The following is an 18,798-nucleotide window of genomic DNA, read 5'->3' on the forward strand; positions in this document are numbered from 1 at the left end:
CTTTTGCTAGTGAGATAACATTACTGTACTTTATGCACAAGTGTTGATAACACCAGCTGTTGCAAAATAGTGACTAGGCTACTGGGTGTGTTACTGTGTTCCCACATATCCAGTTGTGATTCCTATGTGTCTTTCCATCAGTTTTGCAGTCAATTGTGTGAGATGGATAACCTATATCGAAAATGCTCCTTATAACATTTTTATTCACTGCATATCCTGTCGGCGATGACGTTATCCTAGGCTGCTTTGCTTATCTTTCATAATGCTGAGCATCGAGGCGTTTAGATCCTATTGGTTTTTATGTCGATTTTGAGTTCTCTTATTGGATATATTCTGTCCCAGTGTGCTGTCTGATTGGACAGTCCCTGACAAACGCAGAGGGTAGTTGGTTACATGAAACGTCAACCATACGGTTTCCTTCCTCTTTTTGAAGAGCTTTCGCTGTTAAACGCCAGTCGTGTTGCGGGGCGCGGTCCAAGAACTGTGTTAAACTAGAAGCAAGCTTCAAACGTTAGCTTCTAGTCCTCGATTGCGTCTTTTTCTCCCTTTAAGGTACTGCGGTGAAGATTAATGATTAATTCTTTCATCATTCGTAGGTTCCCCGCTCTGACCTTTATGTGAGGATTTAGCCCAAAGGGAACGGGTCACAGACGGGAGGAGAGACTCGGAGCGACCGACCGCAGGATCCTGATAGCTGAGCTTTTATTCGGAGTCTTTGTATCCATTCCCCGACGATAGGGAATAATCACCCAGGAACTGACACAAACGTGGTCAACTATCTGCAACACCAGGCTGTGCTCAACGTTGAATCCACCAAACAATGGAAGCGATTGCTAAGTACGATTTCAAAGCAACTGCTGACGACGAGCTAAGTTTCAAACGGGGGGAAGTCCTGAAGGTAAACATTGCTGTTTTGCTACTATTTTACACGTGTTGTATGTTGAGATTGTAACTAAGTTGAGTTTTTATCTTGCTTGCCTTTCATTTGGTGCAGTATGCAATTAGTGAGAGAAGCTCACAAATGTTGCATTTCTAACCATGTTCTATGCCCTTAAAATAGCCTTTCATCCGTAGTGTAGTGTATACTATAGTTAGAATAGTCTGCTAACACGTCTGGGCTCTGATAGTCTATATTCAGGGATATGTTTTTTTCAAATCATTTGTTTGCCAGAATCCAGAAATGATGTTTCCCAACATAATCCTCACATCAACACAGGTGTTCATTCTGAAACACTGATGTAGAATTACTTTCACATTTATGCACACTGGAATGATGTGTGTATGTGTGTTTTGTTAGTTTCATGTTATTGTTAATCCATGATATTGTTGGATTTGACCGCTAATATCATATTCCAAAGAAAAAGTTTAGCATTTGTTAGCACAAGACATTGGGGATGCTGCCACGTGGGTTCAATTCTACCCCTAAATAAAAAAGGCTGGGTTCAATGATATACTTTCCTTCCATCTGGTCCACAGTTTCTGATATTAAAACATGAACCAGTTGTTGGATGCGGCATTACAGTAGTGCTGGTCCTGCCAGTAATCCTGAGTAACATAACTTGATGGTCTGTGTTCAGATGTAAGAGAATGTCTTCCCCTCAGTGTCTGTTGTACCTGCATATACCCTTACAGCATTTTATATTATAAATACCATTGGACCTTCAGACTCTTAACTCTCACTCCCTATTTCACGAGAAGAATAAGGGAAAAGAGTTTATACTCCCTTTTTTTGATCAAATGAGATTACAGAAGCCAGGAAGGCAGAATTTTCCCTCCTGCTCTACGGCATTTAGTTTCAGTCATTAGTTGTGATAATCTCCTCAGATGAACATGGATGCATTCTGTCATACCAAGATTACAAGGTCAGATTAATTAAAGAAAGTACACCATTAATTGTGGGATGCTTGGATATAATTTGCAGCAGAGCTAGTTCACCCATCTCATCACCCATTTGTTGAGAATGTTTTTTTTTGTTGCAATTCATTTCTTTTGAAATGACTTGCACGATAGTTTTTTAGTTACTTACAGGTCAGTCTGTACTTGAATTACATATAGTAAGAGAGAATTATATAATTGTTTTGTGTGTGCAAATGTTATTTTTGTGGAGTCATTTGAAACGGTAAAGATTGGTACGTTATTTACATTTTACACCAAGAAGGGGCCCACAGAAGAAGTGACCTCTGCCACAGTTATTCTGCCCTGCCTCACTGTTTTTGTCAAAACAGGGCAATGCAATTTTTGACAACAAGTGCACCATGTCATGCAGGTTCAGTGGCATCACAGGACTGAGTAAGGCTTTCCACTTTGAGGAGCAATAAATTGATGTAATCTGTCTTTACTCTTTTCTTTATGGCTTAAAATTGCAGGGATTATATAACATACCACTTCAAACCAGCAGGTTTACAAAAGTCATGGCTGCGCCCTCATCATATTAATCCCGAGTCTCTCAAGCACTTTGTGCTACTATTTTTTTGATAACTTTTAATCAGCTAATTTAATTCCTCGTGTGACGTGAAAAAAAAGGATAAATAGCACCACTCATAGAGAGGTTTCAGATAGAATATTGTGTTACCGCAAAAGACAGATGAGGATTGTTGTACAGAACTGTCGCCATACACCTCAGTTGCTGCTGTGTTTGCTCACCTTTGGGATGAGAACAACAACTGGGACCCTTTGATACTGTTGCATGGACCCCAGAAAACTAAGGCTTCTTCCTCCGCAAACCTCTGCTGTTGCATGCTAACCGCACACAGAGGAAGTGTTGACAGAGAAGCAACTCAGACAGCTGCCGAGTCTGCTTTACATCTATTTTTGCTTGCTTTATTCTTTTTTTCCCCTTGTTTTTCTTTCTTTTTAAGAAGACTCCCCGAAGGCTTAAGCCGGGTGGTGATGTCGCTCCCCCTTATTTTTCCAAGAACTAGTGTCACAGTGATGCAGGTTGTCTTTATAGGCCACCTCCGCCTTGGCTTCAATAAGAAGTGCTTGGAACACGCCACATTCAGATCGAGTCGTTAAGGCCAAGGGTAGAGGGCAGAAGCTTGCACATCTGTTGCAAAGCACAAGATGGCCAGTCGTACAAGGCTGTTAGATTGATAAAGAAAAGGCCCAATATACCGTAGAATAAAGTTCAAGTCTCCCCATCTGTCTGCTCTCCCGTCATGTCACTCAATCTCCTCTCACCTGTCAGCTTTCCTGCCGTGTCACCTGACTCCTGCGGCACACGGCCCATGCATATTTAAGCAGATGTGTTTGGATGGCACGTTTGTTTGTTTTGGTCTTGTGCAAGCGGGACGAGAAACTGCAGGCTCAGAGCGGGTCGCGTGCCGCCGTCGAGTCCTGCTGACGGCAGCGGCCTGTGTAAACCGTAGCATATGCTGTCACTGTAGGGAAGCTCCTCGATGTCACTAATATGACAAGAAGAAAGCTGGGTGTAAGGAAGGAGTCGATGTGAGGCTGTGTTTAAAATATGTTACTTGTGCTCCACCCGTGACCTCAGTTTGCTCCGTGACCGTTGAGTTCCTGGGGCCACTACTACTCAATTGTGAGCTTAAGAATAACAAAGGCAATAAATATACCTTTTTGGTGAGCTGAGAAGCCACAAGCCCCATAGTCCTGGGTCTGTCTGATAAAGTAAGTCTGCAATGTTGAGCAGAAAAGGGAAAGGAAGTAACATGCATCTGAGCAAACGAGTGAACTAATTGCAGTCTTCAGTTACTGGGATATGCACAGCTGGAGTCGATGAGAATTGACAGGAAGTTTGGAGAGGATCTGACTCTTATCTGGTATGCTTAGCAACCCAGCACCCTTGCACAGCCTTCTTGTGGTCATAAAGTGCTTCGATGGTGTAATTGCCTGTACAAAGTCATCCTTCCTTCAGGCACTTTCATAAACTGGTGGAGTGCATGTAAAAAAAATCTACCTACCCACTGTGGTTTCTTTTTGTAGGCTGACTTGAACTGTCACAAATTCATGCTCCGTGGTAAGAGTTTGTCCATGAGAACGGAGAGTCATAAGTTGCTCGTGTGTGCGATTGTCTAATATCTGCTCGTACAGGAACACTGTTCTTTTGACCCTTTACAGCCATTCACACCAGAAATTATAACTGTGCTGTAGCGGTAATGTTACTATAACGATAACAGCAAAATACTGTAGTATCGCTTCAGCTCATATAAAGGATAACTCATACATAAACTGTAACGATAAAGGCATAAAGAACAGTATCGTTGATCACTTTCAGAGCAATTCTGAGAGCAATGAATGGCTGACGGCTAATCTGAGTCCATCAATGACAGACCTCACATTCAACACGAGGAGATACCTTCCTTATTGCGGGTCCATGTGTGGACGCTGTGTTAGTTAGTCCATGTCAGTTTTCGTTCCTGGTGTGAACGGCCCTTTACCCCTGAGCTTAAATATCAGACAGCCTGGCTGTTTGCTGAGTCACATCCATCTCCCTGCTCTTTCATGTACCAGAGACCAAGTGAGAGAGGGAGAGCCACATAGCAGCTCTTGAACTTCTGCCATTAGAAGCATCCCAAGAAGATGCCTTGCATTTAGTATAGGTCTTTTTGCCCTTCAACATTTTCAGCATCACCCCCTCCCCTCCTTACAAACAGGCCCTTTGTGTGTGGCACTTAAGCCAGGTCCAGATTCATGGAAGTGCCCTTGGGCAGGTCGCCTGGCTTTCGCAGAGAGGAGTGGAGAGTTGCGCCTGACTGGAGGCTGTGCCCTGTCAGCAGCCCACTGGAGGGGGGGGGGGGATGAACGGCGTGGCAGGGAGACGGGCTTGCGTAAGCTTCAAGACCGTGCTCGTGTCAAGACAGGACCGGGCTGCGGTAGCGTTGTATCTGCCAATGCGCGTGGCCTCACTGTGTCAGGAATTTCCCCAGAGTTTAGAGGAACTGTGAGCAAACCCCTGACCGTAGGAACGATGACCATTCCTTCCCTGAGTTACTGTGAGTAAATTACAAGCGGAGGACCAAATGACTTTTGCGCTCTTCTGGTGTTCGTCACCGTCTCCCGGAGATCAGTCGGTTTGAGTCTGTTCACTCTTGGAAGTGTCGTGTGATTGGGCAGGATTGAACAGGTCTTTCACTCTCCTCCACTTTATCCTATCACTAACAGTATTGCATTACTCTCTGTCAGTGGTATTGATATTTATTTTATTTTTCCCCGGCTGCTTCTCGGGTCTTAAGAAAAATAAATAAACTCAATCCCAGAGGATCTTGCATGGTCAGTGAATCAGGTGTTTGTTGCGGCATGGATCATAGACTCGAGACAGTAGCCTCAGCCTACTTGCACACTCATGCTTTGTTCTATTTAGAGTTTATGTTTTCCTGACTTTTATCACCCGTGTCACATGATGAGCTTATTGTTTGTTCGTGGTATAATTGAAAACGGAAAGAAAAGTCTCGAACCAGTACACACGTCATACACAAAGCAAACCGATTTGGCCATTCTTCCTTATACTGTACACTTGCCCTTCGGTTAACCCTTAATGATCCGTCTTTCTGAGTAAGGACTGGATGGGGGGAGAGAAGAACCCACCTCCACATATGCCTTTTCTCAGCACTCTACCTAGAAGGCTTAGAATGCTGACTGATTTCACAGAATTAATGCAATTTGCCCCGCTCCTAACTGATTTCTTCCCCAGGGAAGATTACCAGCAGCTTATGTGTGTTTGATTGCCGCATTTGAGGAGCCACGGCCAGAGGATTAGGAAACCAGTTCTCCTCAGAATGGATGGCGGGCACTAACGCCCAATCTGATTTAGCCTTTCACAATCCAATACGTGTCCAAATGGGGACCTGCCGACAGGTCCTCGGAGGAGACCATCAGTCCTCTAATGCAATCACGGTGCTACGTCAGAGAGGGGAATGAGAGTTGAGGGAAGCAGAGGGAGGGAGGCAGACAAATGGTGTCCCAAAGCCCAGAATCGTACTCGGCCGGGAGGATTTTTTTTCCCCCTCCTTCCTTTGGACTATTAATGGCTGGCCACCTAACTCCCCGTGGGGCAGGATTCTCCTAACGGAATCATCCTAAATATTTCACCGAATGAGCGGTGTGTTATGGAGAGGCGCACGAGTGAATCAGTGTGCAGGTGGTGACGTCAGTGGAGCATGTCTGCACTGAGCCCTACAGGCTTGAAAAAGAGGATGGTTTTTCATTACTTCTGGATCCCCATCATTACGCAAGCAAACCTCTCTCTCTCTCTCTCTCTCCCTCTTTCTCTCTCTCTCTCTCTCTCTCCCTCTCTTTTTTTCTCTCTCCCTCTCTTTTTTTTCTCTATCTCTCTCACACACACACACACACACACACAGGCATAGACAAACACTAGTTCTGATACTTTACTGGTTGTTTCTTGTCTGATTCATCTTGAAATCTGTGGTGGGGGGAAAAGGTCAGAGAGAAGAAAGAGAGAGAGAGACGATGGTGCTGATGGCGATGGCTGGCGGATGCGGGTGTCAGATCTGCGGTCCCATGCCACTGCCGGTCTCTGACGAGTCACTCAGGGGCGAGCGAGCGCCAGCTCGGCTGCCATGCTGGCTGACATTTCAAATTACACCCGCTTAACACGTCGGTCTCTAGGCCAGACGGACAATTTATGCTAGCTTTGCTAAGCTTCACTCTGGCCGGCTTCCTAAAAGCGTTTGTGCGTTTCTTTGCATTTGTAGATGCTTGTTTGAGTCCTTGCTCCCTTTTACATTGGGCTATTTTTTTTCTTGAATCAATGGGATGTCATATTTACATGTTTCTGTCAATGATCACCGACACCAGAGGTATATTTGAACACACCCTCCCTGTAGTTATTAGCTAGGAACTTTGTCTGTTAAAACCCCAGTGCTAGCTCCTTTGCAGTCAAGTCTTGCAGGCATTATTCTGTGTGGTGGATGCCGTTCACTAGAGGACTCTGTGGGCATCAAGGCACCGAGTTGTTTGTCAGTGGCACAGGTGGCCTTGGCAGTATGCCTTACTCAGCCTCATTATGGCCTGTGCTCCTAACTGATCATTGATTGTGTTTAAACCATTCAGAGGCAAGTATTCCTAACACGCATGGCAGGTACACGATTGCACTGTCGTGTTGTTGTTGTTGTTGTCGTCATAACTTTTCCTTTTATGAGACTAGATCACGCTCGTATGCATGGGTTTTCAAGAGCCCATGATGCCAAAATCTGAAACTCATCAGTAAGGTCTGATATTCTTCCTTACTTTTTTTTGGCACGTTAGCATCTTTGGACCACACCTTCTGCGTCCATGAGAGAGGGCTCTATGTAAGCGATGTGGTGCGGGTGAAGAGGGGTGTCACTGGAGGCCACCCTCTTTTGTTTCATAATACTGGCTCATGGGCCCTAAGCCTTTTGTTGACTCTTGTACTCGTGTCAGTGGATTTTGTATCCAAGAATAGAAAGGGCTTTTATAATCCCGTCAGCCAAATGGACTCGTTGCATTAAAGATCTTTATGAAGAGCCTCTTAAAACATCATCGCTATGACGGGGTGGGCCTCAAGTCTGGCTAAAGCCTCATCTGCTGTTATGACATAAACACAACGCTTGCTTGTGTTGTGTGGGTCTCAATCCGTATTCAGCATGCTTTTTGGACTATTGTAACAGGAGATGATCGTTTGGGGGATGTTTTTTTTTTTATCTTAGCTCTTAATGGGTTCTGAAATAGAGGGGGTTTTAAGTGCAAGTGTGTGTGTGTGTGTGTGTGTGTGTCCGTGCGTCCGTGCGTGTATGTATCCGTGCGTGTTTGCATCTACTTGTCTGTCTGCATGTGTCATGCATCAAACCTTTATTACTCAGTTTGAAGCCATGCTGGTGTAGTCCTACTTTGATCTTGATCACAGTAGTAATGTATGATGAGTACAATGAGTGTTGTAATTTGTCCTTGTCTGTCTATCTGTCTCTCTCTCTCTCTCTCTCTCTCTCTCTGTCTTTCTCTCTCTCTCTCTCTCTCTCTCTCTCTCTCTCTCTCTCTCTCTCTCTCTCTCTCTCTCTCTCTCTCTCTCTCTCTCTCTTATGAGCATTGCTATATTGTAAACAGAGCTGTCCACTGCAGGTGCCATGTTTTCCTGAGTTATAAAGGTAACTTGAGAGGCTGCCCCAACCGTAGTGTTGTTGTTGGTGATGTAGCCTGCTGTCTGGACAAGTGCTTTGATGGTCGCATTTCCTCCAAAGTTTTACATTTGCATTGTGTGTCTCTACAAGTTCCGCTACAAATCTCAAATTATTAAGTTGCCTTTTCATCCAGCACTGTTTATTTACCACCTTGTTTGATGCCTCAGTGGTCTAATGGTAGAAATCTGCTGCCAAGTGTAGTTATCACTTGTGGAAACTGCGGAGTGGAAACTCAAGGGTGAAAAGGCCCAGTGGGAAGTGCACGCATCTCGTGACTTCACATCAAAGCGCGGTGGAAAAGCAGAAGGACCACGCAAGGAAGCCCACGCTAACAGACACGCCTGCTCTCTCTCTCTCTCTCTCTCTCTCTCTCTCTCTCTCTCTCTCTCTCTCTCTCTCTCTCTCTCTCTCTCTCTCTCTCTCTCTCTCTCTCTCTCTCTCTCTCTCTCTCTCTCCTGGCTAGCACCTAGCTTCCCTGGCATTCATTCTACCCTCAACCCCACAGTGGTGTCACCACAGACACCCATCCAACCAACCACCCACCCGCTCACTCACTCACTCTGGGGTGAGAAACGGGAAGACCGACTACCGTCCTGTCTGTTTGCCCCCTCTCTCTCTCTCCCTCCCTCTCTCTCTCTCTCTCTCTCTCTCTCTCTCTCTCTCTCAGCGCCGGCGTTGACCTCAGGAGCCCTCGGGCCTCACGCTGAGTCGGCGCTCCGGTTCTCTATAATTCACAAGCCGCAGGCAGGCAGATCATATTGGATGCAAACGGAGTGGGATGCAGGGGCTCCTCGATACAACACGCAAGACCCAAGACAGCCTAGCTGTCCTCAGCAATCACACTCTGTTTCTGAGGAAGTCATCCCAGCATGTTTTTGCCTTCACAACTCGGGGATCTTAGTTCCTGTACTGGCCACCAGTGGAATAGACGGACAAGTATGTCTTGCAGGGCCCAGTCAGGGCGCTTGCTCAATGTGTCGGGTTTTGTTGACGGTGAGAGGCTGTGATTTGTATGAGGTGGTTTTTGGTTTGTAAAATCTAGTCAGCAGAACTGATTTCACACATGTATGTACACACATATGTACACACGGTAGTTTGTGCTAAAGTGCTGAGCCACGTGTTGTGCGCCTTTCACAGGTCTCTTGCTCAAATACGCTCATACACACAGAAGCGCTCTGCGTTTGCTAGCACGTCGAACTCTTTTTGAACTGTGCCTGTGCCTGAGTGATTTTACACACACACACACACACACACACACACACACACACACACACACACACACACCACTCAGCATTCCCTCTCGTTGCCCCTCCTAGTACTAGCATGTTTGATTGGCTCTTTGTAGCAGGCATTCAGCACTTAAACTCTTGACTGGACTGTGTGAGCTCGCTGCATTGGCCCGGTGTGCTGTGTGCTTGCATGCATGTATGTAGCGGCAACACTGCTCACAGCTGGCAGGCAGGCAGGCAGGCAGGCAGGCAGGCAGGCAGGCAGGCAGACGTGTACAGACCATCTACAACACAGTCGAGGCCGGGCGGGCGGGCGCGTCTGCCGGGGCTTGCTCTCAGCTCAACTCCCGGGAGGCCGAGCATTATTTCGGAGTGCTGTTACGTAATCAGTCGAGCGATCCCTCACAAGCACCCCGGCGAGAGTGGAGCAGAAGTCGAGTCGGCCTGGCTGGTTTTTGGGGGAAAGAGAAACTACACCGGGGCAGTGGAGTGCGCTTCTCTTCTTCCTCCTTTTTTTTTGCTCTCCTCCACCATTCTGTTCTCACTTCCTGTTCATTGCCTCTTCCACCCCCCCCCCCCCCCGTTGCTTCCTGTCCCCCACGTCCCAGAAGGCCTCCACTGGTGAAACAGAGTAGCAGAGACAGCGTAGCCTAGCCTAGCGTAGCATAGAGGAACAGAGAACCTCACTGCCAAACATAGCATAGCATAGGCTAGCACAGAACAGAATGCAGAAGCACAGAAAAGTACAGAGTGTAGTACTACAAGTATGTTGCTTGTAGAAGACAATATATCATGTTCTCTTACCCCCTGATAAACTAATGTGATATTACAGCGTAGTGTCTTTAATCTGAGCAGTGTTTTGAAGTTGGAAGAAAGACTGGAGCACAGGTAAATCAGCTCGCAGCAGAACAGACCAGCACCAAAAAAAAAAAAAAAAAAACAGGATCGAGTCACACCAGCTGGCTGTAAGATGTTTACGTCTGTGATTTAGGCATGTGGTTTATTAGACAGTAATCCAGAAGAGTTATATGCTGTAGTATGCTAGCCAAAAAGCATTGAATGATGCATGAACAAGCATCAGCACATGACAGTTGAGGGAGTCATCTGTCAAAACAGATAAGTTACAATTCCACACACACACACACACACACACAATAATGTCACAGAACTCAAAATATATATTGTACCCTTATTGTGTAGGTTATGATGTACACGTTTGCCAATGGTCAACTTTATTGTTTTGCCTCTTTTGAAATAGATAGATGGATGAACATGTGGATACTTTGGCTAAAGGTTCCTAGAAGAGGGATTATTCGCAATTGTTGTACAGAAAGCTGGCTTTGGTCTCTGTTGCCCTCCAATGGCTTGATTGCGCTCCTTGGCACTAATAAGCATCTCTCCCCCACTACGGAGCCATTGATTAGTTCTCCGTAGAGTTCGATCCTTCCGAGGTCTTCGTCTCCCCGCCTTTCAGTCATAAGCTTTTCACTTAAACCCTGGCTTTGGAGGGCAGCCTGGATAAATTGTCCTGAGGGATGCATGAAACCCATGGAACTAGGTTGTGTTTGGAGAGGTTTTGTCTTTGGTCTAGTTTGGTACTCTGTGTGTGTGTATGTGTTTGTTTTGTTATTTGATAGTCATGATTCAGTCGCATGGCTGCTGATCTTACATTAGTTGCAGCAGTCAGAGGTGTGTGATGACTGAGACGAGCAAACACCCTAAAACACAGATAGAGATGTTCAGATGAGCAGAGGCTTTTGTAAATAGGTCAGAATGATCTACTTTCTAAATGTGCTCTGCTTGTCTCATCCACACTCTTTAAAACGAATGTGTTGTCCTTATCTCGACACAGTGACATAAGCGTCATAAGTTGTGTTATTTTCAACACATCCTGTGTAACAAATTAAACAAAAAGGGAGGGAAACAACACAAACTGGTGTCCCTATCTGGACGCCGAGACGTGTTAGAAACAACGCAAGTTGTGTTGTTTTAAGAGTGCACAGTGCCGAGAAGTAGAAGTAGAAGAAGCATGTTCTTGGAGAGATAAGAATCAGACTAAACGTTGGATGCCGAAAATAAAAAGAGTATCCCCCCCCCCCCCTCCCTTTCCCCCCGTCACTGTATTTGGCCTCTGTCCGATTCCTCTTAATGATACTGAGTGCTGCTGCTGCTGCTGCTGCTGCACCGGTGGCTTCAGCCTGAAGTAAGTAAGTGCAGCGCTGCCGCCGCACCGCTCACTGATCAGCGCCATCAGCTGCCAGCCAGACGGCCCTCCAGACCGCAGTGCAAACAGCAGCTTCCTGTTCCTGGATCCATCCAAGGGAAAAGAACAGTCGTGCTGTAAATATTAGCCGGTATCACAGTAATGGAGTGAAATTGACTCCTAGTACAATGGGGCGATGGTCTAATAAGTACAGCTCTTGAGTGTGTGTGTGTGTGTGTGTGTGTGTGTGTGTGTGTGTGTGTGTGTGTGTGTGTGTGTGTGTGTGTGTGTGTGTGTGTGTGTGTGTGTGTGAGAGTTGTCGGCTACACATAGTAGCTTCTAACTGTGACAGCCAGAGCAGCCTGACGAGGCTTCTGACTGGATCACTCAGACACATGCACATTCACACTCGCTGACTGGGGTTGATGACAAAGGAGCATGACCGTGTTCAGTCACTGGTCTTTTGTATGGACGAGAGCATCTTTGCTTCTCTGCTGGCTCTGTTGCTCAGTCAAGCAGGCAGTGCAATCTGCCCCAAGGCCCCCTTGTTGGCGTGTGTGATGGACACAAGCAGGTCACCGCTGTCTCTTCTCTTCTGTGGAAGGCTGTGTGTGTGTGTGTGTGTGTGTGTGTGTGTGTGTGTGTGTGTGTGTGTGTGATAAGAGGGAGGCTGTGCTGGCCAGTGCTGAGCACGGCCCCACACACACAGGCTTAGTGCTCCCTCCTTAGGGTGATTTCTGCCTTCTCCCTCATCTTGCTTTTCTTGTGCCTAGTGACAGAAGAGGGCTTCTTCACTCTTTCCAGTGTCACAACCTCCATTTTTGTCTTTTTTTTTCTCCCTCCCTTATTTCCCTCCCTCGCTCCCTGTTCCTCTTTTAGTAGGCCCGACTCTCTAATCTTGCATGTGACGTGTTCCCTGGCCGCCGTAATTGAGTGACTGGTTGGACTGATGAGATCATTCACCGCCCTCCAGCTAAGCTGCGGGTGAGCTGCCGGGATCTCATCATCCTCGTCCTCCTCTTCATCGTGGAGTTATCACAAAGCTGGCAGGAGTGTCTGTTCGTGTGTCTGCTGCTGCTGCTGGAAGGCACTGTGTGTGTGTGTGTGTGTGTGTGTGTGTGCGTGTGTGTGTGTGTGTGCGCACTACACTGCTCTGCACAGTACGCACGCACGACCGCCCGCACACTCGCTCACTGACACGCTAAGAGAGTCACATGGAGAGCTCGAGAGTTGGGGAAAAGATACAGAGAGGGTGTGTGTGTGTGTGTGTGTGTGTGGGGTGGGGGGATTGAGACGAGAATGCCGCGCAGTTGGATCTGACTGATGCGCTGAACTGGTGCATGTTCCACCAGCTAAGCTCAGTAAAGCACAGCTTGACAGGGGAGGCCCAGGACTCTCGGACTGCAGACGCCGCTTCTGAGTACCACCCACATCTCTCTCTCTCACAGCCTCCTACTCAAGCCACTACAGTCCTAGATTGTGTCTGTGTGTGTGTGTGTGTGTGTGTGTGTGTGTGTAGGTGTGCGTGTTTCTGTGTCTGTGGTTTAACTGGGAGTTCATGCGAAATCGCTTGATTAAACTTTGTCATAAACAAAGACTCGTAACCGCTCACACGTTCCACGGAAGCCCGGATTCGAGGTAGTCCTGCCTCCCTTGACTCATGGTTACAACACACAGCCACAGCACAGCGTCACACACTCCATTGCAACAGCGCTGCCACTTCGAAACTCCGCTGCCAGAACCGTGCCATCGCGTCGTCCTTGACACAGCTAAGATGTCTGTCTGAACAGTAGAATGCCAAACGAGGATTCTTGGTGTAGGTTGAGGGGAAGCGTTTTCCATACATCTGCAAGTCCCTCCTCGGCTCAGAGTCAGACACAAACACCTCTATTGTCCCGGCAGACACCCTCTTCCTGTGCCCCCATCATAGAGAGAGAGGCGCAGGACAATTCATGATATACAACACACCGTCTCGAAGCCTGACAGGAATCCAAGCAGTAGAGCGAAGGTTGCGGCATTTGTGTCGTCCTCTGACCAATCAGACTCCGCGCTTCAGACCCCCACAGCACGTCTGGCTGGTGTTATTTCTGTCTGTCCGTCAGTCTATTTTCCAGTTAAGCAAGCTTTCGCAGTAGTAGAGACAAAAAAAATGCATGTCTTTCTTAGAGCATTGTGTGGTCTAAATCTTACTCGGACGATGCGTTTTACGAAGAAAGCAGAACTTGAGCTTGTCAGTATCATCTAGGTCATGCTTATCTTACAGCATTGTGTGTTTTTAAGTCATGTGATGGTGTTAATCATAGGTGTTAATGTTCTTTTCTTTGTTTCTTTTTTTTATGTCCTGGCGCCCCGTCTATCTCTGTCCCTCCCCCCCCCCAGTGTTCAGTTCTGTGTCCAAAAGTGGTTCTGGTGCTCACTCTCACCCCTCTCCCCTGGGCCCAGTTCTGGCGTGGGGGGTCAGAGAAGCGGACCCCCCCCCCCCCCCTGTCTGCTGGGCCTCAGCTGCTCGTTTTTCGGGTTGGCAGAGACGGAGGTGAGGGTGAGCGAGAGGGAGAGGATGCAGAGCGGGCAGATGGGGCCATTTCAGGAGAAGGGTCCTACCCCTCCTCCCCTCCTGTTACTGTGTGTGTGTGTGTGTGTGTGTGTGTGTGTGTAGCGTGTGTTAATTACCGCTGAGCTGGAGTACTTCATTAGTGTCAGTGGAGGCAGGCCGACTGTGCTGGGGATCATGGCAGAGCTTATCTCCCTGCGTGTAGAGTGTACCCTGCTACACACTACACGCACACACACACACACACACCACACAAAATCCCAATCTCACACACCCTTACACACAAAATCACAACCCCGCATGCACAAAATCGCAAACTTAGAGTCACACTCCCTGACTATCCACCCCTGTTGACCTACTGTACTCCACCCCACCCCCACCCCCACCACCACCACACACACACACACCACTCTCTTCCCAGCACGTGTCTTTTACAAAACCCTCACACTTGTGTTTGCAATGCACACCTCTCTCTCTGTGTATGTCACAATCCTTTTTGTGTGTGTTCTCCTCTCTCTTTCTGTCGGGCCTCACAAGAAGACCTATCCGTCTTTTGTTTCCTTCTGTCACTCGGGCCGTGTCAATGCCCAGCTGTCAACTCCATACACAGTGGACATAGTGCATTAGTACCAGTCCCACTATGCTCGCCACACACACGAGACACACAGGCCTTCTGTATAGTGTGAACAGAGGCCCATTTGGGAGCATGCATGCACATTTTCTCTTTGTTTCAACATAAAAGCTTAGGCCTCCATTCGCATGTCTGTTCTGATTCTGACCTCTGGTAACCCCTGAATCTGCTCCAGAGGGGTGGGGGGGGGGGGTGGGGGGCTAGGCAGGCCGGCCTGAGGCTTAGACTGTCACTGTGGCCTACCTAATGCATTGATGACGCGCAAATGTCTCTCTCTCTCTCTCTCTCTCTCTCTCTCTCTCTCTCTCTCTGTGCCAGTTTTTTTTGTGGTGCCAGTTTTTTGTGTGTATCTCGGCATAACGGCATGTTGTTGAGGTGTCCTATCAGGAATTGCAGGCTCGGACATTAAAGGGGAGCTGTTGAAGGGGGGGGGGATAGAGATAATAACGGGCAGAAAAGGAGAGAAAAAAGCTTTTGTATGCGACCCTAGCAGATTAATTCATGCTCTGCCGTAATCCGGCTGCAGCTGTGAGGTCGGCTCCTGCTGAATCCTCACAGGATTGAGCTGCCCTGCCGACACGTGGGCCCGCCCTTTACCCCACCCCCACTACTACACCCTGCAGCATGGCTCTCTGGGTGCAGCCCGAGTGCCTCCCTCTTCATCAGTCTCTCTCCTCCTCCTCCTCTCGACCTGTGTGTGACCATCTCACCCACAGCCTGAGCCTACACCGTCAGCCTTCTTTATTGCATATGGAACGATGAGCCATCTTGCTTTTCCTACCCTCTCCTTTCCTGTGCTTTCACTTCTTTGTCTGTATTTGTTACTTTCGGTCGACTGTGTGTGCGAGTGGCACCTACTGCCTGCCATCCTCAGCAGCCTTAAAGCTGCCAATCAAAATCGCAAGAAATCATCGTCTCTTTAACTGTGGCGCTCCAGTGTGTGCTGGAGGCCCGACATTTGCAGCAGCGTTGCCGCGGCAAGGCCTGCCGGGACCCAAAGCACTTGTGCGGAAGTGTGATTTGCACCACTGAGCTGTCCGTGCATGATCTGCATTCTGCACTTCTCTGCTCAGTGCTTCCTTGTGCAGTGCGGCAGCTGGGAGGGAGATTATCGTTCAGACGTCAACTTCTCGAGTGCAAACTCGTTGGCCTCTGCCTGATTAAAAGACGAGGAATAAAAAAAAAAAAAAAAAGGAGGAAAAAAAAAAGCCGACCAACTGACAAGACAATCCAGCAAAAACCCACAGAAGCCAGCCAGTACAATGGACGAGCGAGAGGGAACAATGCTGTGCTTGTGTGTGTGTGTGCTCACAGAAAGGAGAGAGGGAGAAAAAAAAGATTTTTTTCCAATTGTAGGCCGTAAGCAGTCAGCTGTTGCCCTGTGTGTTTTCTGTTCAACCAGAGAATGATTGGTGGGGGAGACCGAGGGATGAGAGGAGTGAGAATAGTTGTCATGGAGAGCTCAAAGTGGTCGGTTTTTCTTCAAGACTTGTTGGATATTTGTTCTCTCCTCCGTTACCAGAAAGTGTTCAAAATGATAAAGGGCGGCTACAGTGTTACTGTGGTACTTTCTGAAAAACGCACCCCTGCTCTGTGCATGCAAAAAAGCATACATCCTGTTATTGTTTGGGCCCCACTCTAATGCGTTCCTCCCTATGTTTTGCACTTGGGAGATTTCTCAGAAAGGTGTGTGTGTGTGTGTGTGTAGTCAGTAAACCGCTCTGCTGGAGCATCAGTGTGAGCCGTTATCTCCCTCTGCAGCTAACGTCTGCGCCGCTTGGCCGCTAACCACCTAATGTGATAAAGGATCGAAGCCAAAAAGTTGGCTCCTGCAACAGAACGGCCTTTCTTCTTGTGTGACCTCCTCCAACCCAACCCCCCCCCCCCCCCCCCCCCCCCCCCCCCCCCCGTTGAAAGCCGTCTTCGCTCTGAATTGCAGTTGGAGGTGAATAGGCATCAGTCTCTCGATGGAGGGGTGTTTATCCATCCAGGGATGCTTGAATATTGGTTGCCATAGGCTTTGCCTTGATGCTATTGCTAGTTATTTAAGTAAGCAGTTAAGTAAGTGTCAGTTACACTTAATTAAGTTATAGTTTGCTTAAATGTTTCTTTTTTTTTTTTTTTTTTCGTATATTTTTGGGCTCACAATACACTTCTGTTTAAGCGGAAAAGGGAGGTCACAGAAAATGATGTGAATTTACATGTTCATGAGTTTGTTGCTGCTGTTTTCGCATCCGTCTACGTTTGTGAAGACAAGGCATACTTTCTTCTTCAGCAGTAGGTAGGCCATGACCCTCTCTAAAAACAGTAGCAATCCTCAAATTGACCCCTTTAAATGCACACATGGCTGTAGGCGATTCCAAAAGACCATGGGATAGAAAGCATGGCATTTCATCTACGTCTTCCATGGCAGCTTATTTCTGCTTGGATGGAAATGTGGAATGGGGGGGGGGGGGGTTGAACACGCCCAGCCGACCCAGCCGAATCATTTAATATGGAGGTTTGTGCAGATGCAGAAATGGCACAGTCTGTCTTGGCAGGCAACAGTATTCTTGCCTGCACAACAGTGGAAGATCAAGCCGATCAGGGAGCCAGCCAGGTCGAGTGTTGCGCCCTCATACATTTCGTTCCCTGGTAGTGGGCAGGCTGAAACCGTACGATACAGACAGTCCGTGTCTCTCTCCCAAGTGCCTGCCCCAGATATTATGTACGGGCTTTTCAGGTTGTGCTTCGCACCGTTATCTCGGCCTGAAATCTCGCCTGTGGAATGCCGCTCTGGGAGAGTGTTTCCCACCGCAGATGCATGTGCAAACATACACATTCACACGGATTCACATCTAGTGGATGATTTTTTTTTTTAAGCGACGTAAACCGCACCACATTTCCATCAGGATGTGTGCTTCCATTGGTGGGGCTGGCACGCTTGCTCTACCATCTGTTACGTTAGCTGAGGCAAAGAGCTCCAACTCAGTCTCTGGTCAACTCAGTCCAGCTTGGACTTAGTGCACTAATAGTGTTAAGTGTACTGGTGTACTTTAGTGAACTCTTAGTGTACTAATGGGGAAACGTCATTAGTATCTGAGCTTTAGTTAGAGATAGGAGCGCCCTTTCTCTTTTCTCTTTCTGTTCCCCCCTCCTCCTGTCCTCCCCCCACCCCACCCCCCCACCCTCCACCCTGTCTGTGTTCTAAAACACACCCAAGGCAAGGCAAGTTTGTTTATGTAGCACATTTCGTACACAAGGGTAATTCAGTGTGCTTTTTACATAAGCAAAGCAAAGAATGATCGTAAATAAAAGCATAAAAGAGCAACAGTTAAAAAATTAAAATGAAGAGAACACTACAGATTTTTTGTGGCGCCATCCTACAGTTGCTGAGTGACATTCGAATGAGTTGAGTCATTGAAATTTGCAGTGGTCTCTTCATTTTGGAAAAAAAAAAAAAAAAAAACACACCGTGCTTGCCGCTGACCCTAGGCCTCCACTGTCGTCTTACCCTCAGCGGGGCGGTTGAGGTGCAAACTGACCGCGGGGTGCATATACTGAGGAGCCACTTCAGTGAGCGAAAGCTTTCGCTTTAACAGCAACGCGTGTGAAAATGTCCTCCCCAAGAGTATGAGCCACCTTTCAGCCCACAGTGGTGTTGTGTGTTGACTGCCATTTGAGGGGAAGAGTTAGTAGAGCAGCAACATCTTCTGCAGCAGTGGTTGGCTGGCTGATCTGCGTAGGTGATGTGGGCAAGACCATATGTGGTGTTACGCTGCAGTTGTGCTCCTCAGTGTGGGAGGTGGGAGGTGGGTTGTGTGTGGTTGAATGAAATGGTTGCAGAGCGTGCACTCATTTCCTGTAATAATTCGTTTGAAGAGAACTTGGTTTGATAGACAGATTGGTACGAACTCAAAATAGCCCATCACCTCCGTTATTAGTCATGGGCAGAGAAGAAACGAAGGTCAGTACTGTGATCTCTGTGTCCCCGTCACATGTCGGATAAGGACTTAAGTTGGGAGTCATTAATGTCAGTCAAATCAATCAGTGCAATCAACTGGAAAGGGCATGTCGCGGCGCTTCTC

At 47.5% G+C, this 18,798-nt stretch overlaps 1 protein-coding gene across 1 annotated transcript in view; it reads left to right on the top strand.

The window, feature by feature from the left end:
• grb2b (growth factor receptor-bound protein 2b) overlaps positions 1–18,798 on the top strand; it is a 29,036-nt gene that overhangs the window by 1,497 nt on the left and 8,741 nt on the right. Inside the window, exon 2 of the mRNA XM_062532098.1 lies at positions 597–898. Within this exon, the coding sequence (XP_062388082.1) occupies positions 821–898 (78 nt within the window). The 5' untranslated portion in view covers positions 597–820. The remainder of the gene's footprint in view (positions 1–596; positions 899–18,798) is intronic.

The sequence above is a fragment of the Sardina pilchardus genome, chromosome 3 (assembly GCF_963854185.1).
Source record: "Sardina pilchardus chromosome 3, fSarPil1.1, whole genome shotgun sequence".
NCBI lineage: Eukaryota > Metazoa > Chordata > Actinopteri > Clupeiformes > Clupeidae > Sardina > Sardina pilchardus.